The sequence below is a fragment of the Odontesthes bonariensis genome, chromosome 2 (genome assembly GCF_027942865.1).
Source record: "Odontesthes bonariensis isolate fOdoBon6 chromosome 2, fOdoBon6.hap1, whole genome shotgun sequence".
NCBI classification, from domain to species: domain Eukaryota; kingdom Metazoa; phylum Chordata; class Actinopteri; order Atheriniformes; family Atherinopsidae; genus Odontesthes; species Odontesthes bonariensis.
Genome location: NC_134507.1, coordinates 18,660,682 through 18,687,817, shown reverse-complemented (window position 1 = coordinate 18,687,817; position 27,136 = coordinate 18,660,682). Strand labels below are relative to the sequence as shown.

At 38.0% G+C, this 27,136-nt stretch overlaps 2 protein-coding genes across 2 annotated transcripts; both read left to right on the top strand.

Annotated features, from left to right (window-relative positions):
- Positions 1 to 996: 996 nt before the first annotated feature.
- On the top strand, positions 997 to 25,098 carry LOC142395307 (receptor-type tyrosine-protein phosphatase epsilon-like). Its single transcript, XM_075478436.1, has 21 exons — positions 997 to 1,249; positions 7,683 to 7,940; positions 14,406 to 14,477; positions 15,548 to 15,644; positions 16,048 to 16,121; positions 16,535 to 16,671; positions 16,813 to 16,903; positions 17,023 to 17,099; positions 17,201 to 17,237; positions 17,322 to 17,419; positions 17,944 to 18,063; positions 18,933 to 19,096; positions 19,819 to 19,954; positions 20,149 to 20,298; positions 20,661 to 20,754; positions 21,118 to 21,194; positions 21,333 to 21,467; positions 21,676 to 21,801; positions 21,982 to 22,133; positions 23,127 to 23,262; positions 23,392 to 25,098. The coding sequence occupies exons 3-21, from the start codon at positions 14,411 to 14,413 to the stop codon at positions 23,464 to 23,466; spliced, it is 2,043 nt and encodes a 680-aa protein (XP_075334551.1). The 5' UTR covers positions 997 to 1,249; positions 7,683 to 7,940; positions 14,406 to 14,410; the 3' UTR covers positions 23,467 to 25,098.
- Positions 25,099 to 25,345: 247 nt separating this feature from the next.
- On the top strand, positions 25,346 to 26,569 carry gnrh3 (gonadotropin-releasing hormone 3). The gene is made up of 4 exons (XM_075484611.1): positions 25,346 to 25,400; positions 25,587 to 25,741; positions 25,941 to 26,021; positions 26,347 to 26,569. Exons 2-4 carry the CDS (start codon positions 25,604 to 25,606, stop codon positions 26,401 to 26,403), a joined length of 276 nt encoding a protein of 91 aa, XP_075340726.1. The 5' UTR covers positions 25,346 to 25,400; positions 25,587 to 25,603; the 3' UTR covers positions 26,404 to 26,569.
- Positions 26,570 to 27,136: the final 567 nt, after the last annotated feature.

Below are 27,136 nucleotides of genomic sequence, written 5' to 3'. Positions count from 1 at the left end.
GCAAAGATATACAAACAACGTAATCCTTTATGAATAATTTGCCCCACTTTATACATTTTTGGCAGTATTTATTTGGAACCAGGGTAGGATTTTCCCCATTTCCACTGACAATCTCATTAATTCTGTTGCTTCCACAAGAGGTTAACAAATCGGTGTATTCATTCTACAATTATTTTCATAGTAAATTATTATGTCTGTCACATACTAACTAACAAGTAGAGGCTGATATTCATCACCCTCTAGTCTACAGACTTAAGATTGGCCCTCACGACCACAGACCCCGCAAACAGAGAAGTTTTTCCACAGATGCCCTTTAGCAAAATTGCCAAGGAGTTTTCCCTGGGAGCTCATATTTCAAACTGTGAGTCACGTACGAAAGTGCAGCAGTTAGTTAATGTGCTCAAAATGTTATTGCAAACATGATCTGAGCAGCCGGAGAATGAGGACACACAGAAGCACACTGGAGGATGAAAATTCAGCCAGTATGTTTATCCCATGAAAAATACACACAGAGCTCCTAATGTTTATGTTTTTTTTTGTCGTTGGCTTTTGGAAATAACGTAAGTTCATCACTACCAGCAGGGGGCTCATCTTAAACTCTACAAATGATAAACTGGACCATTTGACTTTTTCCCATGAGTACCAGAAAATTGATCACATTGATTGTGAAATACACAAAAATAAGCCACTAAACGTGCACATGTACAGCATCAAATAACGGGAGAAGACAGAATATTGTCTTTTAAGGTCAATCAGTCCCCTGAGCAACACTACAGGAAAGTTACAGCTTGAAGCTTTTCTTTGTATTGAACAAACATCATGCTAAAATCCCAACCGTAAAAACTACCACAGGGAAAAAAAAAAATATGAACAGACTGAACCCTTGTAGGCCAGGCCTTAATCGTCCAGTGATGCAGGAATGCGAAGGATGCTGAGTGTCCACCTGATACGGCTCTGCGCCCGGGGGAGGGTCTCCAGTCTCGACTCTACCGTAACACGGCCCAGCTCTGGCAGGCAGGCAGGCAGGCAGGAGGGGGAAGCGCATCCTCTGAGAGATCTGCTGGATATATGATCGTCGGGGGAACCTAGACGCATTCCTCAGCTCCGGTCAGACGATTCGACAGCTTCATGTGTTATTCTCGAAAGGAGATAAGAGAAGAGACAGGCGTTGGGTCTGTGCACGGACGGTACAAGCCGACATCATCATCAGCCGCTGCGACGCGAGAGACGAGGTCTTCGCTGTGCTACGGTAAGATGTAGAAAAAAATAATAAAGCGTTGAAATCAGGCAGGGCTACTTTTCCTTATGTATTTATGTGCTATTTCCCCTCACGTATTCAACAGTGTAAATTATTTTTAAACCGCTCCCCGGCGTTCAGTTAAGCGTTGATGCATCAGGCATACGCATCTCTTTTAATTAAACCATCATTGCATATTTTTTTAAAAGCAGAAATGCATTTGTATCGCCAGTTCGCCACAGAGGGAGATACAGGTCATGGAGGCAGGACATATTTTCCCCTTTAAGCTGTCATTCCTGAACATGGTGAATGTGGACTATGGTAAATATGGGTTAGTGGAGCAAATCTACGCGCCCTGCGACTATCAGGATACCATTTAATAGGTGCTCAGAAATAACAATTTAATTGTGTGTGAGTGTGTCATGTTCAAATTCCAATTGCACTTGAACAGTGAAAAAAAAAAACCCAGAACTGTTGTTGACAGAAAACGCGAAGGGGGCGAGTGCATAGTATGTAGTAGGCCTTTGGGCTCATCTGTAGTGGATGCTGTAGCTTACTCACTGGGCTATTTACTGATGATACAAGAGAGAGTAGTAGTCTACTGCTTTAGTTCATGTCTTTTTATATGATATTTTCTGATGTAATTTGATGTCAAGAAAAAAAAATCCTTCAAATAGGATCTTCCCATAGTTTTAGTAAATTTTATGGTGGCATAAGTAGCAAAGGCAAATTAGTATGTTTCCACAGTAACATACATTTAACTGTCACAACTGTAATAGTACTCGAAATGGTCAAAATACCACATGAATGAACTTGAATTGTAAACGATCCTCATTCACCATAACCTCGTTTACAATAACTTAACTTTCAGTTGCATCCTTGATGAAATGACCTAGTAAAAACTGATGCTAATTTTGGAATTACCTCAGAACACTGGGCCAGTTAGCCCACATCTTTAACACCCTGGGAATTCACAAGCCATAGTTGGGCACATGGTAATACAAAGATTAATTTCTTGATGATGACTTTTCAATATCCTGAGGTGAGATTCATGCTAGTAATTGTAAATGCATGCTCACGCTCAAGAACAGATGTGTATTTGAAAAAAAGCTAACCTCTGACATGCAGCGCACTGATTGGTCAACAGCCTGTGTTGGACAGACGTGCATCAACATTGAGTCAACATTGAGTCAACATTGTCCACTTCTCTGATATTGTTTGCTTAGAATTGCATTCAAACATTAAAAGAATAATCCAGATTCCCACAGATGATTTTTTTTAAAAGATGCCTGTGAAGCTGTATTCAGTGGTTTGCTGGGCTGGTCCGGTTTGAAAAATATATGTAGCTTGCACTTGGGATGCTGGGGCAAAATAGCCAGTTGGCAGGAATAATCTAAATGTATTACATAGTGATAAACACAAGTAATAAGATAAATTAGACATTTCAGGCAGTTCATGGGCTTGGATTACAGCTCTTATTGGTAGACCTCGGCCTTTGTTACATTGCGAATCTTAATGATAGATAAAGAATAAGTCAAAAACCTTTATACCATCCTTTTTAAGTCATGTTTTTACATTCCGGCTGTCACACTCAAGGACATTGCCATTGTGGATGTAATGCAGCTCATTGAGTGTTGCTTACGTTGCAAACACCGTAAAGTATTAGCATTTATTTTAGGGAATCAGGATATTGGACATTGTTATTGATGGGCTGACTGACATGCACTGGGGCTCACTCCAGTGGATGTGATATTGGCATTCAATAGACACTGTTGGAATTGTAGTTGCATGTATACCCTTGTGCGGTAGATTTAGTTGTGCATGTTGTGTTTACTATTTTTGTACCATTGACTATAGTTGCATAATCTATCCTCAAGTGGATTCAAGCAGTTTTTTTGATCTCGTTGCTACAGTAGCTACTCTGACCTGACAACGATCCCATCACAGCATTGCCTAAAATGACATAAGCTTACATAAGGCTGTTTAAGTTAGTGTAACTTATTCTGAACTGACCCCTTGCACTATATATGTGGGTAATTCTCTAATCTGAGCAGTCTGACTTCTTTGTCTGTCTGTTGTCTGTCAACATTTTTCTGAAATAAGAGGATGACGAGGATTATGTGTATGGGCTGCATGTGAGCACTTACTTTAGCAGTGTGAGTTGTGTGTTGGAATAAATAGATGAGAGCAGCCTCATAATATCATGAAACACTTCAGTGGGCAGCACTTTGCAGCAATTTTGATTATGGCAGTGTGTTAGCTGATGATAACAGTGATTCCCTTTTTTTGGAACATACGGTACAGGAAGCCACACTACTGGTTTATATATACTTTTACTAGGAAATTTACTGCAATGCATCCATATTTAGATACACCCTTTTTGAGTATGCTTTTATCTGACTCCAAGCTATTTCCAGTTTATCCATCTCATATTCATACATAGAGTCAATTCCAAGCTAAGCTGCTTGTTATACTACATCAAAGTTTTATATGTAGATTTACGGTGTGACTTTGTAAGAAGAGGAAGTGCTTCTGTTATTTGCTATCGAGACAAGAAAGCAAGTATTCATTTTAGTGAGAGCTAAAATGAATACTATGGGTTGTTTTAGGCAGCGCTTATTACGAAAGACGCGTAGTATGTAGAAAGCAAAATTTGGCAGGGCTATTTCAACTTGAACAGTACTCTCCTGGGTCAGAAAGATGTTAGGTAACTGTTTAAAATATTGCATCTAACAACATGTTCCTCAAGGCAAATGTTTATGTGAACTTACGTGGCTTGTTTCATAGTTTTCACACTTGATGCCAGTGATCGTAGATCCCAGTAAAAGAAGCTCACTTGTTAAGCTGAGCCTCAGCAGAATGATGAAGCTGTAATTGCAATGATCATCATCTCGTGTCCCTGGTTTCACGTATTTTATGTTCCAGAAGTGTCATTCCCAGAGTCGTTAAACTGGAGGCCAGAGATTACTCAGCTCAACCTGCCATATATAAGAATAATATTTTTCAGATATTTCCCATGGCAGCAGCTGCTCATTTTAGAGAACAGTCATTTGAGGCCTCAGTGGAGCATTCAGTTAGGGTTAAGAATTTGTGTGGGTGGAAAGTTGTATGAAGTCTTATATTTTTGTAGGAGTCAATTGTTTCATCCGCTCAGTCTGAAAAGTCTTTCATGCTGTAAAAAGCAGTCAGCAGTTTCTCAGCAGTAGGGGGGGCTCACTTGCCATAATCTAAACCTATATTCAAATGTGAAACATAATCTGTCAGTGGAACTGGCAAAATAAAATCTATGCTTGCTCTTTACATTAAGCACAATCAGTCCAGGTTACTAAATGCATGTTCTCCCATGGATACATCCTTTTAGGAAGCTACATGCCCTCAGTATTGGATTTTTGTGTTAGACTGGCAACATGAATTGCACCCATCGGATTTGTGCAGGGATTACTAATATTTTGGTCAATCAAATCATTATTAGAATGATTAGGAAAAAAAGGAACAGACTGAGTATTTACGTCATAGCTTTGCTGTGCGACAGTATTCAGTTTTGCCTGTTTTTGTATGAATTAATGATTGAAACACAGGGTGCTTGGTGATGACTGCACTCACATAAAACTTTAATGAGCTCCACGTTTCCCCCGTTAGTCAGTGGGCAGAGTGGCACAGAAAGGAAGTGGTTGTGCCTGTAGTAATTGGATGCTGTGAGCAGGCCTCACTTTTCATTGGACTTCTGTTCAAAGAAGAGTATGGTTTTGTGCAGAGCTGAAAGTACCAAGTACAAGTGTTGAAACAGCCAATAAAAGACAAAATAAGACACAATAAAATAAACCGGTAGTTACAAATACAAATCAATAAAATTTTCAACGAAAAGTCAGTTTAAATAATAAGTTCTTAACTGTAGTAAGTAGTGTGCGTCATAAGAATCTGATAAATTAGAGCCACAAGCACAAATGTCATCATCATCTTACTTGGAACTGGGTGGCCTAAATGATCTAATGTGAGAGTATTTTTTTTTTGCAACTCTGAACCCAAAAGGTTGAGTTTTCTAAAGTCTGCTATGTTTTCTAAGACTGTATTCTTGGGTCATTTTCATTTGGACCTACAGTTTGAAGAAATGGGTGTTAACCAGGCAGGAGCTCATGAATTACATCATAACAAGTGCATCGAGTCAATTTTCTCCCATTACCTCATACCAGGATTTAAAAGGCTAGATAACTTTGCTTTCACTGTATTTATTTGGAGGCTTGTATATTGGATAACATTTGTGTTATAAGGCTTTTTTAGTGCAAGTTAAAGCCATTGTAATTATAACTTGAAATGAAACACCCATCTGGCAGTGCAGACTTTCTTTCATAATGCCTCTGTAGTTGTTAGTTTCAAATGCTTTTAAACATATCACTCTTGAAGCAGATGCACTCTTGAAATGACAATAAAGATGTTGAGAAAAAAAGGACCACCTGACACATTTTTAGTTTAATCCCCTGTGAATGGATTCTCCTATATAGAGGCCAAAACCTGTAAAATATGGATAAAAGTTTAGTCTTTGGTGATGACTAAATTGTCCAAAAGAACAAACTCAGATACCCTGACCACAAATGGGATAACCTCCTCATCCCATTTGTGATAAAAGACCCCCATATTTGAAAAATGATGTGTTCGACAGGAGGCAGGATAATCCAATCTTATGTTTGTGTTTAACTGAAGGGCGTAGTGTATCCTGAGGACACATTTTTACGTCTACAAAAGACATTTTTGACCCGAACCAGTAGCAAAAGTTTCGACCCAACTTTTTTCCCCTCCTGTAAGAAAAAGTTTTTTTCATGTGATAATTCCAATTTTGGAAGTTTCTCTGTCAGTGTTTTACTGTAGTCACATCACAGTGTAATTTGAGCCGATCTAAACATGAGAAGGCCTTTGAAACTTTAAAAAGCTCTTCTGTGTTAAGCGTCAGACTGACTCACAATGATGTCAGTGAAAGCTAAAAAGGAACAACAAAAAATTGTTTTTTGAAATGTGAGATGAGGTAGGTAAATCCATCCCAAAGTTGAAAATACACTGATTAATTTGGGTGGGAGTTCATGACCTGAAAATAGTGACAAACCTGTCACCCTAGACATAGACTATCTTTCCAGTTTAGTACGGTATGCATATTTTTGGTGCTTGACTATATGTTTTTCTTCAGCAGCCAGCAACATGTTGTTGTTTGTTAAAATGTTTAAATGAGAAATTGTGATAAAATGAGACACAAAAGTCCAAATTAATTTTTATCAAAGCTATAAGATCTTCATTTTCTCTTCTGAAGTAGATTCATCCTGCGTTCATTATCTGTTTTTTGTTCATTTCTAAAAAGAAAAAAAAAGAAGCTTAACACTGAGTAAATAAATGTCCAAACTGCCTGAAACTGCAAACTTACTTGCAAGTGAAATTTTTGGAATATCTACAAATGGCTCTCTCATTGATTTGTGTGTCACTAGGATCTTATCAATAAAGCCTTTGTTTTAAACAACAGAGAAAAGCTGTAACATGTGTCTTGAATTCTGCCAAAAGTTTAGAGGTTCAGTGTTAAACCTTAAGAGCCTATAGTGACCCGAGCAGTTTTATAGTTCTCATGTTAATGTGTGTGCTTTTAATGGAAATACAGTATTACCATGCCAGCAGCTTTGAAACATTTGGAAAAGTTTAGCTCTACTCAGAACTGGGCAAAAGAGGTGTTTTCCATACCTTGTTCAATCAGTTTTCCTCAGACTGTTGGGATCATCCAGCTGGATCTGGTGACTACTTCACCTCTTCTACTTTCTACAAGCAGCCACAGTACGAATTTATGTCTCATATCTGTCGCCAGCAAATGGGCAAAAGAGACAATGTTTTTTTCCCTCAAACTCTGGCAAGACGATAGAATCCCAGTGTCTCTGCCAAAATAGAAACTAATTAGTTTCCACTTGCTCGTCATGTAGACTTTTTTTTTGGGTTCTGTAAGCGCATTAAAGGACAGATTCAGGAAAGCGTGTGGTGAAAACTTTGATTAGACAACACTGGTTGTGAACACTGCTGTCATGTTTAGTGCTTAGACTTGAGACAAATAGCTTATAATCGTTTTTTCTGCAACGTTTGATTCTGTAAATTTCAACAGAGGTCGGTGCTGAGGAGAGCACTAAACTGAAAACAGATATTGGACATGCACCAAACAAATGGCCGCACACCCACTCCCACTCACCCAGCTGATTAAATACAGTGCACAGTCACTCTGACTAATTGCAAGCATGCATACCCCTACTGATTCCACTTTGTCATGCATTTATGCATTTCAAGGTTTTTCTTTTGCTTTAAGATCACCCCCGAATAGCGAGTTGAAAATAAACTGCCTGTGCTGTTGCTTAACAATATCATAGATATAATAGCGTTTGTGTTTGATTTATACATTTCTGACAAACTGCTTGCTCTTTATTTCCAGGCTTCTATGATCTTCTGTGCCTTTATGTCAATCTGAGGCCCTGACAAACGTCTATGAACCTGAGGCAGCACTTTCCACCGGAGTCCCCTCTTCAAACAGTTCCTACATAATCTCGACGTCCCAGAGGATGTAAACAGACGAAGGACAGAGGGTAGGAAACCCAAACCCAAATACAAACAAGAGAGGAACTGGAATCTCACTGTTGGTATGGACTGACGGGTCAACTGATAGCAGATCACGGTGGCTTTGCTTGAAAGTGTAAGTCTTTTATAACAAGTTCATTCTCTTTCAGGGAATCAATTGAAATTCAGTCTATTAACTGGAAATAATCAAATAATGACAGTGTTTCCTTTCTTGATGCAACTAATTTGATTTCAGAGTAATCTAAACATGGTTAAAAAGGGGAGATAAGGAAACATCATTCCCTTTGTTAGGTGTCTTTTTGGTAAAAGATGTTGCAATATGAGGTTTTCCTAATACTTTTATAGATGTATTTTTGAAAGGCAGGCTTGATGCTTAGCTATATGTGAAAAACAAGAAAAAAAGATGCATTGAGGAGACAGATGCAGACTTCCCAGACAGTAAAGCATCATTCTTTTCAGTACTATTGTGTACCAAGGATGTCTTCCATTAGGGTTGTTATCTCTGAACGGAGAATCTAGACATTGATCTCCTGCAGCTCCTCTTCTATCCCTTCTGTTGTCATCTCTTGTCTCATCTTTCCCCACACCACTGCTGCCACAATTCCATTTTTTTTCTTGGCACTTGACAGTGCAAGTGGTGGCTGTGTTGTCTGGTATTTCTTTTCTTTTTCTTTGCCACAATGCCTTTGTTTCTTCTGTTCCCTGGAAGCAAAAAATCTTTCATCTTTTCGTGTACAAGACATGCCATATATTCACAAAATGTGAGTCTTTGAAGCCATAGCGACCTGTGAGGAAACCGAGGCATAGCTGTATATTGTTATTTATTTGATAGATTTGACAGTATAAATATATGTTGTAACTGTTTGAGAATAGTCGTCACTTTTCCCATTAATGTCCGGTAGAACAAATGCTTTTTTCATTCATCTGTTGCTTACAGAAGTGCTTCTGATGGACCATGCGTACATTTTTAAACGTGTGCAGTTTTCAAATATGTGGTGGTTTGCAGTAGAGGCAGGTCAGTGAAGATGCTATTTGTTTACAAACCATAAATAATATGATGATAATTGATTAATCTTCATATAATGGAAGTCTGTTGTGTGAATTAGTGTATATTTTGGTTAAATGTTCATAAGTTAGTGCTGATTTCCTTATAGATAAATATGATAAATACTGAAAATCTCTACTGGATTTGAATAGATTTCATTTTTTTTCCATGTCCTCCAGTTGGTAAATCCACAGACTTTTCCATCTTGAGCCCCCCATGACATATTTATGTTCTGAATAACATCCTTAGTTAGCTATTGATTGGGTGTCTGATGAATCTGTTAAATATACAAGGATTCATAACATTGGAATTGTATATTTTAAACTAACACACCATAAAATCTCCCCGGTTGATTGCTTGACCTAAAATATTACAATTATTTTCCATATTGTGGATTTTCACAAGTGTTTTGTTTAAATATTCCAAATATTGTAATATCTAGACAGAAATGTTCTAATTAACAAAATTTCCACCTTTTATCACACCACAATGAAAAGAATACATTTCCATCATGTTTTTAATGAATACAATATGACAGTGTAAAAAACATTTAGAATATAGACTGAGACAATAGAGAATTGAGACATGAGCTCTTTGACATGTTATGTTTGAACATAAAAAAAAAGCATTAGCCCCTTAAATGCTTACTGATTTGCCTGTTTGATAGACAAATGTCTTATGTGTGTATTTTAGACATTTTCTATCCACTTTCTGAAAGAACACATATTATGGAATCAACGTAGCCGATTGACTCAAATTGTGGGGAAAAAGTGTTTAACCTGCACTGTTTTGCCTTACATCAAATTAAGTCACTTTTTTTATAACCATTCTGGCTAAATTAATGACATTTCCTTACTTATTTTGTCTTAGTGTTCAACTGGTGGCTGATTATTAGGTTGATGTTTGTGCTTTAACTAGGACTAGTGTTAAATCATCCATAATTGGCAGGGTTTTTTTTTTGTTTTATATATATTCTTTTTTATTTTACATAATAAGGCTAACAATAGAAGACATAATAAATGCCATTTGGTTCCCGTTGGCACCTCACTACATGACTCTAGGGAGGTAACATTTAGATGCTGCTTTTTCCATGTTCGAAAGCCCTTTGAGGAAAAGATATGAGGGACTGCTGAGGGAGATGCATATTGACATTTCAAGTTGAAATTGCCAACATGTATAAAACTACATTTTTTTTGCGTTGTCTTAAACCATCACCTTGTATGTGGAAAAAGCTTGAAGGTAAAATGTAATGGGAGACCCCTGAGAATGAAGAAACATAAAGATCATGTACGACAGGTCCAGTTTTACTTTGTTTTCAAATTCACTGCTTCAATAAGACGCTGAACTGTTGAACAAGGTGAATGTATTTGTCACAGAATACATTTATTCTACATACATTGGCTTATATCATATGGAGCATCGCGTTAGTTCTGGCAGACCACGTAGTCAAAAATGTGCACATAATTTGTTTTCTATGAGGTGTTCAGCCAAGGCTGAGAAGTAAGCACTGAGGCATGATGGATGCTTTAGATTATTCGAACTTCAACCAGCATTAGCTTTAATACTCGCAGGACTATGATTGTGTGGTCTGGTTCGAGTAATACGTTACTGAAGAGGATGCTGTCAGGTCACATCTATTAATTTAAATTTAAAGAGACAGTCGTTTAAAGAACTGCATAGAAAACTCCTCTCACCTGGGTTGGCCACATGTTTATGTTTATGAATGGAAGTGGTTGATACATTACCTTTTCCTGTGCGGCTTGAATTAATGATGAAGACGAGTGAACAGGCTGGCTGCAGGTCTGCACAAGGAAAAAAAAAAACACATTTATGTGGTTGATGTTCGCATGCTTCGTGTCAGATTGTTTCCAGCTTCATGAGAGAAAAGAGATGATGGAGATGGTGAGGTTAGCCTAACAGACCTTTAAGGATGCGGTGAGTCTTTTGATTTGACAGATTTGCAGTATAAATAATGAGTTAGCTACAGCAGGATATGTTTCTGAGGCTGCAAACATTTGAAACTTTCTCACAAGGTCGCATCTGTGTTCTCAGAGCAAACCACATAAGTGTCAAATAATCTATAACCCTCCAGGTTCAGCGAGAAAGCTATGCATCCTGAATCTTGGCATTAAATCATACATGGATGGTATAATTACAGCATCTAAACTGGGAATGTCTTTGTCAAGCGGGTGCTGAGAGTTGAGGAAATCACAGAGTTGTAAGTATTCATTGTAGAGAAAATAAAGCAGGCTAGGGAAAGAATGATGTACTACCTTTTTAGATCATAAAGATTAGTTACTGGAAAATTGGTCTCTCCGGCAAATACTCTTTCATCTGAGTGTCAGAAGGTATCATCTGCTAGTTTATATAAATGAGCACTGGAATAAACAGTGAACACATGCCATGCCCTGTCAGGTCCACTATAAGTTGTAGCCGCCAAGAACATCTGACAGTTTAAAGTCCACTGAGGCTGAGTTGATGATGTAAAGACGGCTTTTAAATATGAGTGGTAGCGACTTTGTCCCAGAGTGCGAAAGGTTGCAGTTTCACAATGATGGCTTAAACATTTTACAATATCTATATTTGTATTACTCTGTTCCCAACGCAGACGAACTTCAGTTTGAATAGTCAGAAAGTCGACGTAGGACATCCACATTCCACATGTTGCTTGTGTTTACTTTAGACTGTCCCACACACATATATGTCCCCCATGGGATGCTTGATCATGCATGCCAAAACAGTTTAAAATGTTTTTACACTATGCAACCTCTAGTGGTTGTAATAGAAATTGCCTGTGTGGTGATTTAACAATATGTATTTTAGCCGTTCATGGTTCATTTGTTGGTTTTGAACTTGTGTCATGAATGCATGAATCATCCCTCTAAACGTATTTAACAGTATGAACAAAAAAACCAAGACTTGTTGGTTTGCTTGGTCCCAAACGTTATTATGGAGATTGGAGGGTGTGGTGAGAGAATATGCTAATCCACAAATGTTAGTGGTGCTCTGAACTACTTCACGAAACAGATGACAACCCACACAATATTTTAAACTGTCATTTTACTTTTCTACTTCCCTTTCCATGCTGATTCTTTCTAATGCATTTGTGCTGTTTAAGCACTAGGGTTGGTAGTTAAAAGTACATGGATAGGATTTGAATTAATCTACATGGTTAGGGGTACATGTTAAGTCTTGCTTTTGCTCTTGTAAAGCATTCTGGGTAACAATTGTGTTTCAAAGGCACTATATAAATAAAGTTAAAAATACAGTTTTTTATGTTTTGTTTTATCAACATTTATCTGTTGTGTCACGTGACCAACAGAAAACAACCGTCTAGGAAACACGCGGCCATCTTACAGTTTGATAACTATAGGTTAGGATGTTACTACATTTTGGACAACTGAGCAAATGTGATACAAAGATACATTACACTCGTTTGTACGATTGAATAGAATAAGGTTATAGTACAGTGTCCTTCCCTCAGTGTAAAAAAGATATCTAATGTTACTTCCTCATCTGGTATACACATTAGTTCAGTCAAGAATTTCCTCTGTTGATCAGAGGCTTCACATTACAGAACTGACACCTAAAACTCTTTGTTTAGTTTTCACCACTTCCTCTTTCTCTTTAAACGCACAGATAGGGATTGGTCTGACTGACCAATTTTTCATTTAATCAAGTCACTAGATGTGACAAAGTAATAAACATATTTTTGCCGTTAACTTCCGCTTACCCATTTCCTAGCTACCTCCTGTATATACATTAGCTGCCAGAAGATGACAGATATGCATTGGCCTGTGCAGTGACCCATATGCGCAGCAGGCCTAGCAGCATTGAGCTGTACAGTGGGATGGGGGTGTGTGAGTGGATATGACTTGCTCAGTGGGGGTGACTGGGGAACAGGTGCTGGCACTGTCAGCTTGTTAACACTGAGGAGAGAATTGGCTCCTCCAACAGAACGCGGCACATATGCAACACATAGCCTGTGGCTGTGTGACCTACTGCATGTGCAAGAATGTGTACATGCGATGTGAGATAAGCAGTGTGCGCGTTGCATGTTTGCAAGCAGTGATGATTGTGTGATACTGTTTTTGGTTGAAAAATGAGACTGGCTTTAGACTGGCTTGTGTTTCAGGCCTCCTCTGATTACTCCTTGTGTGTAAATGTGTGCCTGCACGAGTGTCAGCATCCTTTGTGTTGCCCTGTGTTTTACTACAGACTGTATCATTTGCAAAACCCAGAGCCCCTGATTTGTTGTCCAATTTGTACAACTTTATAAATTTTGACATAAATTACGTTTTGAGAACATTGTTAGAGCATTATCATGTCGCTCAGTTTTCTACAAATGCTTTGGGAGCTATTTTTATGTGAAACCCCTTAGGGTTGTGTGGAAGAAATTCTCTCAAACATCACAAATTAGGCCCCTAGATGACCCATTTCTAGAAGAAGTAAATTGACACAATGAATTATTCCATCCTTTCTTTTGGCCTCTATAACGAGAAGGGGACTTGGAGAACCAGATAAATTAGGACACACAGTTCTTGTGACTCACATTTATTCCATCAAAGCCATTTAGGCGGATTTGACCCGTTTGGCCAATTTATTCTGTGATTACTTATCCTCTAATTTGAAGGATGGTGGGGGGGGGCGACAAAGAGGAAATGGATGTAAGTTTGGGAAAATTGTCTGCTACACTTTGGAGACACAAAAAAAACACAAGCATAATGTGTCAGAATCCATTTAATTTAGGCATAGTTGTAAAAAAAAACAAGCTTGTGGCTCTTTGCCCTAAATACATCACAAATAGCTTCTGGCAATACAGTACAAGGATGAAGGGGGAAAAAAGCAGTTTAGAATAAATTATGGTTCAGAGTAAAAGGAGGGAAAGAGAAAATTAAAGAGGCTACAGCAAAAGAGAAAACTGCCCCTCTTCAAAAAGTCAACATATAATATCCTTTTCTTTTCTTTCTTTTTGTTTTTGCACAGCATTCTCAGTCCCTTCATCAGCATCACAATTCTTTTTAAAAAAGACCATTGGAAGGAGTTTTTAAATGTTTTAAAGTACCCACTATGTTTTCTTTGTGTAACCATACAGGTTGCTTTGGCAGGCTGCACGGTGCTGCACATCAAAGACAGCACAGCAAAATGAGATGGCTTCTAACAAATACTACTTGAGCTAAACTCCACGGGGTCCACAGGGGATATGGTTACTGTCACCTGTGGGTTAAAGCCTCTTCTCTGGTTTGATGTCTGAATTTTAGGTTATTTGATGCTGCTCTTTCATGTCAGCCTGACAGGACACGGCTGCAAGCAGATTTCCCATAAGGACTTTAACTGCTCTGCAGAGAGTCTCGCAGACATCACTCTCAAACAACATCAAAGCGGAGCTCCCATCTCTGCCTTTTGTATACTGTACCAGTTACAGATGGATTACCTATTGGTTTGGCGCCGTCTTGTGGAACTTATATAGAATTACATGCTTTAAAATCTTTCTGTTAATGTGCTTTTATTCTGTTTTTTTTTTTTAATCCACAGTGACAATGGTGTTGTTTCTGATGGGAATCTCTGTTGCTGTGAATTATTCATCGCATGAGAACCAAACAGCAGGTAATTGCTGAAAATACTAAGAGTTTATGTTAAAAAAAATAGATCGTTTTTTTTAACTGAGTTAAACTGAGCTAAATGTCCTACAGTTCTGGAAATATTGTCAATACAACATATAAGTATATTTCCTTATTTATTTGGTTGCTATACGACCCCTTTCTTTAAAAAGTTAACATAATGTGTTAAATTATAAAGCAATCATTTGCAAATTATGCAAACCCAGTATTTAAAAACATTTATATAATACATACATGTTTTGAAATTGAGAGGATTTCTAATTGATGCCATAATGGTTTATAAAAAGTTTTTACATGTTCAACAAACTAATGATTTTTTTTTCCAATTGTAAGAGGGAAAGAAACTACATGTTTCTCCCAATGTATATTTGTAACAGTTTTGTGTATTTAATCATTAAGGAACAAGACTGAAAACCAGAATGGAATGACTATAATCTTTAGGCCCTCAGTTGCATGGCAGACAGTCTGATTCTGTATCAACAGATCTACAAGAAAAAGAAAAAAAAACAGGATACACAAGATCCTGTTATAAAAGCTAATTTATAATGGACTGAAGCCAAGTAGAAACTGTCCTTTGGTCTGACCAATCAAATTCTGAAATTGCTTGGAAATCATGGACTCTGCATCCTTCAGCCTAATGATGAGAGGAACCATCCGGCTTGTTAAATCAAAGAGCTGAATGTTACTTATATCAATGTTTGGAGCAAATTCTGCTTTTATAAAGATGAGATTTTTTACATTTTTTTTTAATTAATCTCAGCAAGATAGTGCTGAAGATTTTGAGAGTGAAGCAGATGGTCTCCTCAGTTGCCAACAGTTTATAGAGTGTCGCTGTCAGAAATAGATCATGCAGCACAGTGGTATATATTTTTGAATGTAGTCCTTTTTTAAAACATAGGGCTTGCATGTCAAATAAATATGGGGTTTACATGATTTACAAGTAAATTATTATTATTCACACAGCATCCCGACTTGTTTAAAGATGAGGTAATTGCATTTGCTTGTTTAGTTTCTATTTTTGTCAAAACTAATATGTTTTGCTGCTTTTATGTGTAGAAAACCCCACTCACCAGGGAGCTCATGTGCTTCCCTCAACACTGGTCTTATCCCTGCTTCTCATCATCGTTGTCCTGCTGACAATCTACTGTCTGAGGTAAGTATGCCTACACATACACACTTAGTCACTTTTTGGCTGCCTTTTAGCATGTGTTTGGGCATGTAAGTAATGTGTTGAGGCAACATAGTGGGGGTGGTCTTTTTCAGCAGGCGGTCAGCAGGGGCTTATGGGTAAACAGCTGCACCCCAAGTAAGACACAAAAACGGCTAGGTCAGATCAGGCCACAGTCACTCACTCCCTGACAGGCCGGCAAACACCAGGACGGGATGAGAAGGAACAGCTTCACCTCACTGAGATGGTTGATATTGGTTTTGGAATTTGCAATTTAACTAATTTAATGTGTTTTAGTTCAATAGCTCTGTCTTTGTGATAGGGATCAGCTCATTTTGGCTTCCTTTAATCAATGGTTTTGCTCTTTTCACTTATGTCATTATTCTAGGTTCAAAAACCACAGGAAAGCTCTGGTTACATCTGTGGATAAAAAGATTCCAAATGGCTTCTTGGAGGAACAAGGTACTCTTGTGCTGTACTCAAAATAATCACCAGAGCAATGAAATTATTAACCAGCCTTTTGCCATTTTTTTATTTGATTTGTAAATTTACACTCGTCATGAACAAGGGTCATAATCTGAAGGCCAGCTGGAAAGGTTTAGGGAAGCCTCATAGATTTCATAGCACATATGGAGCTGCATAAACCTTTTCTTCCAGTGAAAAATAAATTAACGGAAAGGCCAAATTCTGAGCTGAGGTAATTTTGTGCAGGAACACCAAGTTTATGAGTCAAGAAATCATTAATGTCATGTACCCACCAAGGTACGAAATCTAAATTGTCACCAGACTTGTTTTTGCAGGTGCTGTGCAAACTTGTAATGCTCTCTATTGGGAGACATTAACTGTCTGACCTCTATATATTCCTTTAAACACAGGAGAGCAGACAGTGGTCCTTCTTCCCAGATCTCCCTCGCCATCCAAAAGGTATTTCCCCATCCCTCTTGACTCGCTGGAGGAGGAGTACAGGATACGCTCTGCTGACGATGGCAAGCTCTTCAGAGAAGAGTTCAATGTAAGTATATGTGGTGTGATGAAGGTGTTTGTCCAGCAAGTGCACAACAAGTATAGAAAACAGCAATAAAAAGTCTTGTTTGTAGGCTTTGTACCTGTGGCTTTATTTTCATCTCATGAGGATTGGATTTTCTCTTTATAGTCACTGCCATGTTACTACCACCACGGGTCCTTTGAGGAAGCGAGCAGAGAGCACAACAGAGAGAAAAACAGATACCCAAACATTTTACCATGTGAGTCTTCACCGTATTCTGCCACAGGTTTATTGATAAGTAAATAATTAGGAAATGCTATACAGCCTGAAATGAAAAACAAAACACAGCTTTATTTACTTTTTTCTTCTTTGTTCCAGATGACCATTCAAGGGTGGTGCTAAGTCATCTTGATGGGCATCTGTGCTCAGACTATATAAATGCATCTTACATAGATGTGAGTGTCCACCACAGTTGAGCTTTTAACTAATTTAATAAATGTTTTTTTGTTTGTTTTCTGAGCATTCACAAGCCGTGTATTTTTTTTTTGTCACACAGGGGTTTAAAGAAAAGAACAAATTCATTGCAGCTCAAGGTAAATACACACAGAACACAATTTCACACAAGCAAGAGATTTAGCTCCACAGTTTTTAAGATATTTGTCTTGATTCTGTTTCAGGCCCAAAGCTTGAGACTGTGGCCGACTTCTGGCGGATGATTTGGGAACAGAAAACTGCAACTATAGTAATGCTGACAAATCTAAAAGAAAGGAAGGAGGTATTTTCCACTTGCGCTGCATTCTTCTGATGCTCCAGATTAAACCTACTGAATCTTTATGGCTCAAATGCACAATGGGTGAAAATGCTTTTGGATTCTTGTGACCCAATGTCATGTGCATAATTTATTTGACCCCCTTCCTAACTGAGAATCCATGCAAAGTGTAACCCAGCAGATTACTTAGCATTGCATTAAATTCAGCCTCAAAGGGATAATTGAGTGCTCAACAGTAGGTTTGATGGGGCAGAATAGAGGCAATGTGGATCAATGAAGAAATAATTGTTGATAAGATCCTAAGAGGCTTCATGATAATTAGAGAATCTAGTTAATGGGTTGAAATGTCACAGTGAAGACCTTATTGACTGTTAGAGTCAGAGAAAGTCACTGTGATTGCCTTTGAATTGGATTGTGAGATACGCACGTCAAATATGAAAGCAGCTGTATAACCTCAATGGTATAAATAGAATTTGTGCAATATAGAGGCATGAAAAATAACCTCCTCATTGCTGCGATTTCCTCAACAGGAGAAATGTTTTCAATACTGGCCAGAAAAAGGCTGCTGGATTTACGGAAATGTCCGAGTGGCACTGGAAGATATCACTGTACTGGTGGACTACACCATCAGAAAATTCTGTGTCCAATACGTAAGTGAAACCTAAGTGTTTACATATTAAAAAGATAAAATGTATAAATTATATGTGTGTATTTAAGCTCGTTATGAGCAGTCAGTAAATGTTTAAATTGAGGGTGTGAACACACATCCATACCTTGTTACTTACTTGGCTGTCTTCATAGCAAAAAGACTGAAGAAAATTAATTATTTATCTGGGAAAAAAAGGTAATGACACTAAAAATGTAAATAAAAATGTACACTCAAAACAGCTAGATTCGATTTTGCGAATTAAAGACTAAGCAAATTTACATTGAAATAGTGTCAATTTTAGTAAAATGAAATCTGATCTGATGAATAAATTAGATAATATTAAAGGATGCAGATAACAGACACAGCATAATTTATCAGCAGGCAGGTGTAATGTAACTTATGATAAGCACCATGTAATGTTCTGAGTTTATTGTTATTTGATCCTTGGAAATTCATGCTCATACAGTGGTGTTTCTTTCCCTGTCTTTTTGATTGCCAAGTTGGATGTCAGCTCAGTGTACTGCGAAGCCCTCAGATTTCAAAATTCACTTTGTTCCTTCTCCATCTGAAGCCAGACAAGCACAGATATCCTCCCTGACTCAAAAACTGTGACTGCGCTGAAGCTTTTCTGTACAAACTGACAGACTGGCTGCTTTTACATGTAGCTCTCTGAACACAGAGCAACCAAGTGTTCAAGACAGTGAAATGATGCTCTCTTGAGAACGAGGCAACAGCAACCCAGTGTTTGATAATTACACTCTGTCCAGAAAAGCACAATGACTTAAAATAAAGAATCCAATAATTTTAGGTTCCTTTCATTAGGTGACTATTCTTCACAGTATTATTCATGCTCTGCTGTAAACCTAATAGCAAGGCAGCGATGGACCCCGAGCCCCTCGGCTGGTCACCCAGCTCCACTTCACCAGCTGGCCAGACTTCGGGGTGCCATTCACACCCATCGGCATGCTGAAATTCCTCAAGAAGGTCAAGGCTGTCAATCCATCCTATGCTGGATCGATTGTTGTGCACTGCAGGTAAAATGTATAGCATGAAGAAAGCTAGGCTATTTACAGTCATATAAGAAGCATCAACATTTATTCAAATCATTGATGAGGAGGAGAAAATACTTTTGGAAAGTTCATTACAAAAAAAAACATTTAGAACTAAATGTGAATATTGGTGTAATGTATAAAGCCTTAAGTTAGGCTGAATCTAAATTCTTTATTAGAATATTTGTTTGACTAATGACAGCAGCATCTCACCAAAGAAATCTGCTGCTGTCTGAACCAACTGCTGCAGCAGGTGTTCAGGGAGAGGGATTGTTGTTTTTGAATGGGGCCCACAGATGAAGCTCAACACCCCACTGTGGAATCCAGGCTCTCTGCTCCCAAACGTGTAGTCTGCTGAAATGACCCTTGTAAATCTATTAGGGGTGTGTTTGGGCTTAGGAAGTGAAGCACTTTTACATATGCTCACAGCAGTTCACAATTGACTCCTTTGTTGGAAGTACAGAATATTAAAACTGTTGAACAACATTAAAAAAGTACGTCATTCAAACATGTCTAATTTTTGTTACATAACAAATAAAGATCGCACATTATAGTCCATCTACATTACTGTAAAAGCTTTAGTCCTTACTGTATGAATATATGTGTTTGTGGTTGTGTTGTACCGAGTTCTTTTGATCATGTTGTGTTTCCTGGCTACATTTGGCTGTTTGTTACAGAGAAGACTTTCCTGTTGTGTGTTTCCACAGTGCCGGAGTCGGGAGGACTGGGACGTTCATTGTCATTGACAGCATGATCGACATGATGCACATAGAGCAGAGAGTGGATGTCTTTGGCTTTGTGAGCAGAATACGAGAACAGCGCTGTCAACTTATCCAGACAGATGTAAGAATTGACCCCTTCCGACCTGTTGTACACCTTGAACTGACAGCTCAACTCGCTGCTCCCCTCACAAAATAAACAAGCAAGAACTTGGAAACCATGTCTGTGATGCAAAAAACTGAAGGAAATAGTTTTGCAAACTAAAGTACTACTTCTATGTTTTCCCCACCTTGTCATCCTCTTTATTTCCTCCTCAGATGCAGTACTCCTTCATCTACCAGGCTCTGTTGGAGTACTATCTGTATGGAGACACAGAGCTAGATGTGTGCTCTCTGGAGGGCCATCTGCAAAGGCTTCACAACACCAGGGCTCCCCACGACAGGCTGGGCCTGGAGGAGGAGTTCAGGGTATGAAGGAAGAAGCTCCCTCTTAAACATTTTAGTCTAGAATGAATCGTCCCCCTCACCCTGAGCCCTGCACCATTATCATGGAAAGCTTGCCCTTGGTGCTGCTCCTGGCTGTAGTTACATAACTAACAATTCCTTGGATCAATTACAACTTTGTTGTACCACCAACTGCCACCTCGATTTTACTTGCTGTGAAAATGTGCCATTTTTCCTACACCTTTTTCCATGTTTCCCAACATACTAAATGGAATCTTCTTCCCTTCCTAAAGGAAATGCATTTGTCCAACCTCTATGTTTCTCTTTGTTAAGGTCACAAACAAACATTTGGATCATATTAATACGCTCCTGTTTTCTATAATCAGAAGCTGACCAACGTCCGTATAATGAAGGAGAACATGAGAACCGGGAACCTGCCTGCCAACATGAAGAAGAACCGTGTGCTTCAGATCATTCCATGTAAGGGCTACTCTGATATTCCGAACAGTTTCATAATACATCACATCCAAGTAACATCAAAGTATCACGCTGCTGGTGATTTTATAGACGCTGTACACTGTTTTATGTCTAATCAGTTCATGTCTGTGCGATCAGTGACATTTAAAAAGGGAATTCATTTTTATTTTAAGTTGTGAATAGGGTGGGAAGAGACAGGCTGTCTACAACTTTTACACTGAAATTTGATATAGACTGTGGTGTGTTTGGCTTCAATAACTATGCATAAATTTTAATTGCCTGCTTTTTTTCCTATCAGCTCTTTCAAACTTTTATTTTATGTGGAATGACTTGCGGAAAGTTTCTTTTTCTTTTCTGTTTTTGCAGATGATTTCAACCGTGTAATACTCTCTGTGAAAAGAGGACAGGAGTTCACAGACTACATCAATGCCTCCTTTATTGATGTAAGCACACCCTCACGACCTTCTATATAGATTTTCCATAGAAGTATAAATAAAACTCATTGTTTCCTTTACAAACAATGCAAAATAATATGTTTGCTGCACTCTAAAGTGTTGTTTACTGGATGATCTGCCTTCCAGGGCTACAGGCAGAAGGACTATTTTATCGCAACCCAGGGCCCTTTGTCTCACACGGTGGAGGACTTCTGGAGGATGGTGTGGGAGTGGAGGTGTCATTCAATCGTTATGCTCACCGAACTTAAAGAGAGGGAGCAGGTACAGTATGGTGTTCATACATGAGTAGGGGCTAAGAAGCAAAGTTTAGCATCATTTTTATTCTCTTCTTTTAGTCTCTTAACATTTCTGAACAGTTTGTGCATGCATTCCTTTGTTTTGAATAGCTTTTCAGTCAGTTAAAAAGCAAAAATGGTATAAATTAGTCAACTGTAGCCTAAGTATATTTCCATCTCACCTTTTCAACTAGGAAAAGTGTTTCCAGTATTGGCCATCAGAGGGCAGTGTAACATTTGGAGATTACACCGTGGAGCTCACTGGAGATACACAGTGTGAAACCTTCACTCGCAGGGACATGATTCTCACCTACAAACCAGTTCGTAATTTCTTGTTTTAATTAAATTATATCATTTTAGTATAGCAGATATTTCAAAGTGACACATTGCACGCCCTTTTTTCTTTGAGGTGTCTTTATCTACATGAAGCGGTTTAAAGTTGAGATATTTTTATTATATCTGCTGCTCTAAGGTGAAGTGCAATTTGCCTATCTCACCAGGAAAAGCAGTCACAACATGTCCGCCACTTCCACTTCCACGGATGGCCTGAGATTGGAATACCAGCCGAGGGACGGGGGATGATTGACATTATTGCCGCTGTGCAGAGGCAGCAGCAGCAGTCTGGAAACCGTCCCATAATTGTACACTGCAGGTGAGGACCTTCAGTTTGACAATTCTGCAGCATGATGAGCATCATCAGATGAACATTTTGTGTAAACTAAATTACATTATACGCCAGTCCACTCACGCTTTTTTTTAAAACAGCCCCTTTCATTTTCCCAGAGCTTTTATTAACTGACTAGCTGAATCTTTGAGGAATTCCAATTTTATGGATACTTTCTTTTTTTATTCTTACAAATGTCTGTTACAATAAATTGTACGTATTTCCTCAGAAGACCTGGTGTTCTATGCCTAAACCACTTATGTGATCCCTTATAAAGACTTAGCTGTGAAAGCTTTGATCAGAACCTAGCTTCAGGTGAAGTGATTCTAAAGAAGCATACCCCGATGGGATTGATCCAATCCACTGATTCACAGTCAATTAAAACCTCTCAAAGTGAAATCTCCTCTGACTCCCACTATGATTAATCTGATAAGATGAGCTAACGACAGGAAATGGTGTCATCACTCTCTTCTATTCCTTCATCACCACTTGTCTAAGAGGGGCTTTTTAAAGCTTTTTCTCAGTCCCAGGGGAATGGGGCTAACCCGCTGCAATCCCTAACGTCTCTCTACACTTTTCTCTTCCGAATCGCGCATCGCTCTCGCACTCACTCTCTGTTCCTCTCTCTCCCCATCCCACCGTCATTGTAAACATTGACTCAGTCAAACACTGAGCTTCCAAACTGATTAGTGTTAGCGTTTGGATTAGCCTCTCTTTAAGTGAGGATAATTACTAGCACCATTACACAAAGGTCACCTTTTCTCTTTCAAACTTTTCAAGTTAAATAGAAAACAGATGTGCAGAGATTACAAGAGTTGCATTGCAATTTTGCCATTCAATGTAAATAAATGTAAATAGAAACGCAATTATTACCAGCTCATTCGCAGTTGTACATCTTTAAGCGATCTCAGTTTTATAATAACCAGTGTCTGCAAGTTGTAATGTAGATGCTGATAATTCTGTACTTAATTCTGTCCTCAGTGCTGGTGCGGGACGGACAGGCACCTTCATTGCTCTCAGCAACATTCTAGAGAGAGTGAAAGCTGAAGGGCTCCTGGACGTTTTTCAGACGGTCAAGAGTTTACGTATGCAGAGGCCACACATGGTTCAGACCGTGGTGAGTGGGAATCAAGATCATTTCAAACCTGTGGTGCAGAATCTGTCATCTTATTCGCAGTTTTGTTGTCTGAAACAGTTCCTCTCTTGTATGCATGGTGACGCTTCTCCTGTTTGTCTTTCCTTTCAGGAACAATACGACTTCTGCTACAGAGTAGTCCAGGATTTTATTGACATTTTCTCAGACTACGCCAATTTTAAATGATACAATAATCCATGTGAAGTCATTTTCTGTAAGCATTTGTCAAAGTAACATTTGCAGTATTTTGCTGAATGTTGTTTTCTAAGGCTTTTTACATTTTGCACTCAATAACAGAGCTATGAAAATGTTGTAACATACTGTAATATAACTGAACATGCCTCTTACACAGGAGAGCTGGTCTTTTTCACAAATGTTTGATTAGAAAGTACCCAAATGTAAGATACAAGAAAATAAAGTGGTGACTCAATCGCTTATTTGTGGAAATTAGCAACACATCATTTGTATTGCAAAGTCTATTTTATTTGTTGCACAGAGATACTTTCATTTTCTTCTTTATTTTTACCACAATGCCTCTTGGTTTAAATTAGCGTTGTATTTAATGTTGCCCAGGCAATATGTCAGACTGCTGTGGAGAGAATGAATTGTGTTCTATAGATAGGATAAAATGTTCAAGACTTGTAAATGAAATAATTTCTTGTTTCATTTGTACATATAAGGATCTATATTTAGCCCAAACAGAGACATACAATTCCATGCACATTCATTTATGTTAGATGCTGTAAATTACCTCAATTCTGTCTGGAAATAACTTAACAGCTGCTGCCTGTTGCAATTTTATTCAACCTCACCAACTTTCTTTTTTGCCTGTGGCAATATCACTTAGTGGATTGCCTGACTTGGCAAAATGCAATTAGCCCACATTAGAAAAGGCAAAAAATAATGTATTATTTCATAAATTCAGATGTATCATGACAGCCAAGCATCACATTCTGCTTTAATAAACATCATTTTTATACACTTCAACAAGCCAACTTTACACTTGCATGTTTGCATAAAGTAGTGCCATATTGATTAGACAGAGTTCTAATCAAGACAAACTTGTCACAAAGTGACACAATTTTAATAACAAGCCAGACTTTTACTGTATGTTTGATCTAGATATAGCAGATACATTTTTAAAAGCGAATTCTTTTCAAATAGTGGTTTCTTATGTAGATCATCAATTAACTGCTTGTACAAACTGTTTTTTAAGAATATAATATAGATACAAAATGCACCCTGATTGTAGAAAAAATGCTGATAATTGATGCCGCTGAACCATCCCCGATCATAGAAAACAGAGATGGAAAACATCTGGGACAATGAAAAGCACTGATTTCAAAATCCAATGCTTGGCCAACTGATGAAACATGCACATACAGATTGATAAAGCTACAGATATAGCTACAGAAGTAATTCATTATAAACCTCAATGTTGCAGCAAAACCAAAAGCATTTTTACAAGGTTTCTGGTTATCTGAAATATTAAGGACAGAAATTTAAAGTTTGAGTGAATAACTTTCTACTGTGTTTCTACCTCCATTACATTTGTAAGACTGATTTATACGCATTTGCTCATATTGTTTATTTAATCTACATAAATATCCACTGTGGTCATTTATCATCACTAACTGCATTATTAACTTGGATATATTGTTATGTTGAAGGAATAACAAATAAGGGTAATATCAGTAAGGCCCTCCAGTTGATGTAACAAATGTACAAGCATCTTGTTTCAATGATGTTTCTGCCTTTTGTATCTGTGCAGATGTGAACATCTATTTGTTTCCTCAAAGCAAAATCCAATAAATTATTGATGGAGATAAACATCGGAGTTCATCCAAATATTGTCTTTTTTTTTACTATTTCTGCAAAAATGCATTTGGTATATAACAAAGATGTTTTATTAAATATATCAAATGTTACTCTAACCCTCATTGTGACGTCAGCATATCTGAGCACTTAGCCAGCTCCATTAATAGTATTTTGTGTCCCATTAGTCAGTAAATGTGTCACACCTGCAGAGAGGGGATTATAATCCTGACTGCAGCCTTGTACGACACCTATAAAACCCTTCTCTGGCTAATGCACCATATGCTAACAAGACAAATACAGAGGTGGGTTAGTATTCACTCAATTTTATTCAGTGTTCATTAAGATAGAATTACTCTTCTTGCTGTATCAATTACTGTTTAAAATGTTTATTAGCACTGGCTGATGCTTTACTGTGGAACCCCTGATCTGTTGGCTGTGGAGCTGTGAGCGAGGAGGCTGTGACATTATTGTTTTTATTACATATTTAGCTTCCCCTGCAGTTGTAATGGAGGCAAGCAGCAGAGTTATGGTGCAGGTGTTGTTGTTGGCGTTGGTGGTTCAGGTCAGTCTGTGCCAGCACTGGTCTTATGGATGGCTACCAGGTGGAAAGAGAAGTGTGGGAGAGCTCGAGGCAACCATCAGGGTGAGTGATTATTTTATGTGGAGTTACAGTTTCAGGAAATGTGGTAACTTTATTGAATTAAAGGCAAATTTGAACAAAATAAGCTGCATGGAATTGGTCTATTAAGCCTTACTCTGGTGTTTTCTTTCCTTTTCTAAAGCTGTAAATGTTAAGTTGAGGTCCAGGTTTCATCTTGTAATATCAGTTTTGTTGTACTCAGATGATGGGCACAGGAGGAGTGGTGTCTCTTCCTGAAGAGGCAAGTGCCCAAATCCAAGAGAGATTTAGGCCATACAGTGTAGTAAGTGCTTGTTATACATAATTTATCACCAATTTCTTCTTCAACGCAGCCACTGCGTTCCAAAGTGACAATGACAATATACAAACTGCTCGATGACTGCTTTCATTTTGCCACTTTTACGTGACTCAATACATGTATGATTAATTTTTTTTTTGTTTTTGTTTTTTTTTTAAATGGCAGCTTTAATGCAGGGTTTTTTCAGACTTGTTATTCAAATATCTAATCTATATGTACCAGACATAGACTTGAATTTGAATATCTGGTAGTTTAGATATTCAACAAGCAGGTCCAATAACAAACTGATATCTGATTTTCATCTCTTCAGATTAATGATGATTCCAGTCACTTGGACACTTGGAGAAAAAAGAAGGTCCTCGAATAAATGAGGAACAACAAAAAACAGAAGACAAAGACCGACTGTATCGTAGTCAACACTATTGATGGATCACCCAAGATGTTTTGAAACTTCATCATTCACTACACATATAACAATGAATGTCTTTAATGTTTGAATTCGCTTGAAATTGGAATAAACTTTTGAATCCTGACCTGCCCATAATTTTTTATTTAATCTGATTTGTAAAATAATGTACCTTGTAGATTTGTCATTACAACTGAAATTATACTGAAAAAGCTCCTTTGCAGCCTTTAAATAGACTCAATTGTCTTTGTAAAGCAGCCACGACCGACAAGCATGACAAACTTGTGACACAACAATCTCAGCATGACAACAGCTGGTGATTAAGCCAATTTATTAGAAATCAATGACTTAATTGAATTTGTTACACTTCTGGTAATTCCATTTTCTACCATGCCACTCATGTGCATTTGCAGTGCAAACAGTGCAAACAGTGACACAAGCTGATTTCTCTGCTCATTTACCTCACTGTTGGTTAGCTCCACAAACAAAATACACTCACCGGCATGTTTTCTGCTTGCGATGTCCAGAACAGCGCTTTCCTAATTTAGGGTAACTCCAGTCATCCAAAACAAGACAAAGTGCATAACTTTAATTTTCCCCTCTCTCTGTACAGGAAATTGGTGTTCATTATATAAAATTGGAATTTCATATCAGGAAAGGAAAAGAATCAGCAGGGGGCATATGTTTTAAAGAG

Bases quoted from the DNA above. Each gene is read 5' to 3' on its own strand.
- LOC142395307 (XM_075478436.1), top strand. From the start codon at position 14,411: ATGGTGTTGTTTCTGATGGGAATCTCTGTTGCTGTGAATTATTCATCG. The intron at 14,478-15,547 runs GTAATTGCTGAA...TTTTATGTGTAG, and splicing joins GCATGAGAACCAAACAGCAG to AAAACCCCACTCACCAGGGA. The intron at 16,904-17,022 runs GTGAGTCTTCAC...TCTTTGTTCCAG, and splicing joins ATACCCAAACATTTTACCAT to ATGACCATTCAAGGGTGGTG.
- gnrh3 (XM_075484611.1), top strand. From the start codon at position 25,604: ATGGAGGCAAGCAGCAGAGTTATGGTGCAGGTGTTGTTGTTGGCGTTG. The intron at 25,742-25,940 runs GTGAGTGATTAT...TGTTGTACTCAG, and splicing joins AGCTCGAGGCAACCATCAGG to ATGATGGGCACAGGAGGAGT. The intron at 26,022-26,346 runs GTAAGTGCTTGT...TCATCTCTTCAG, and splicing joins GATTTAGGCCATACAGTGTA to ATTAATGATGATTCCAGTCA.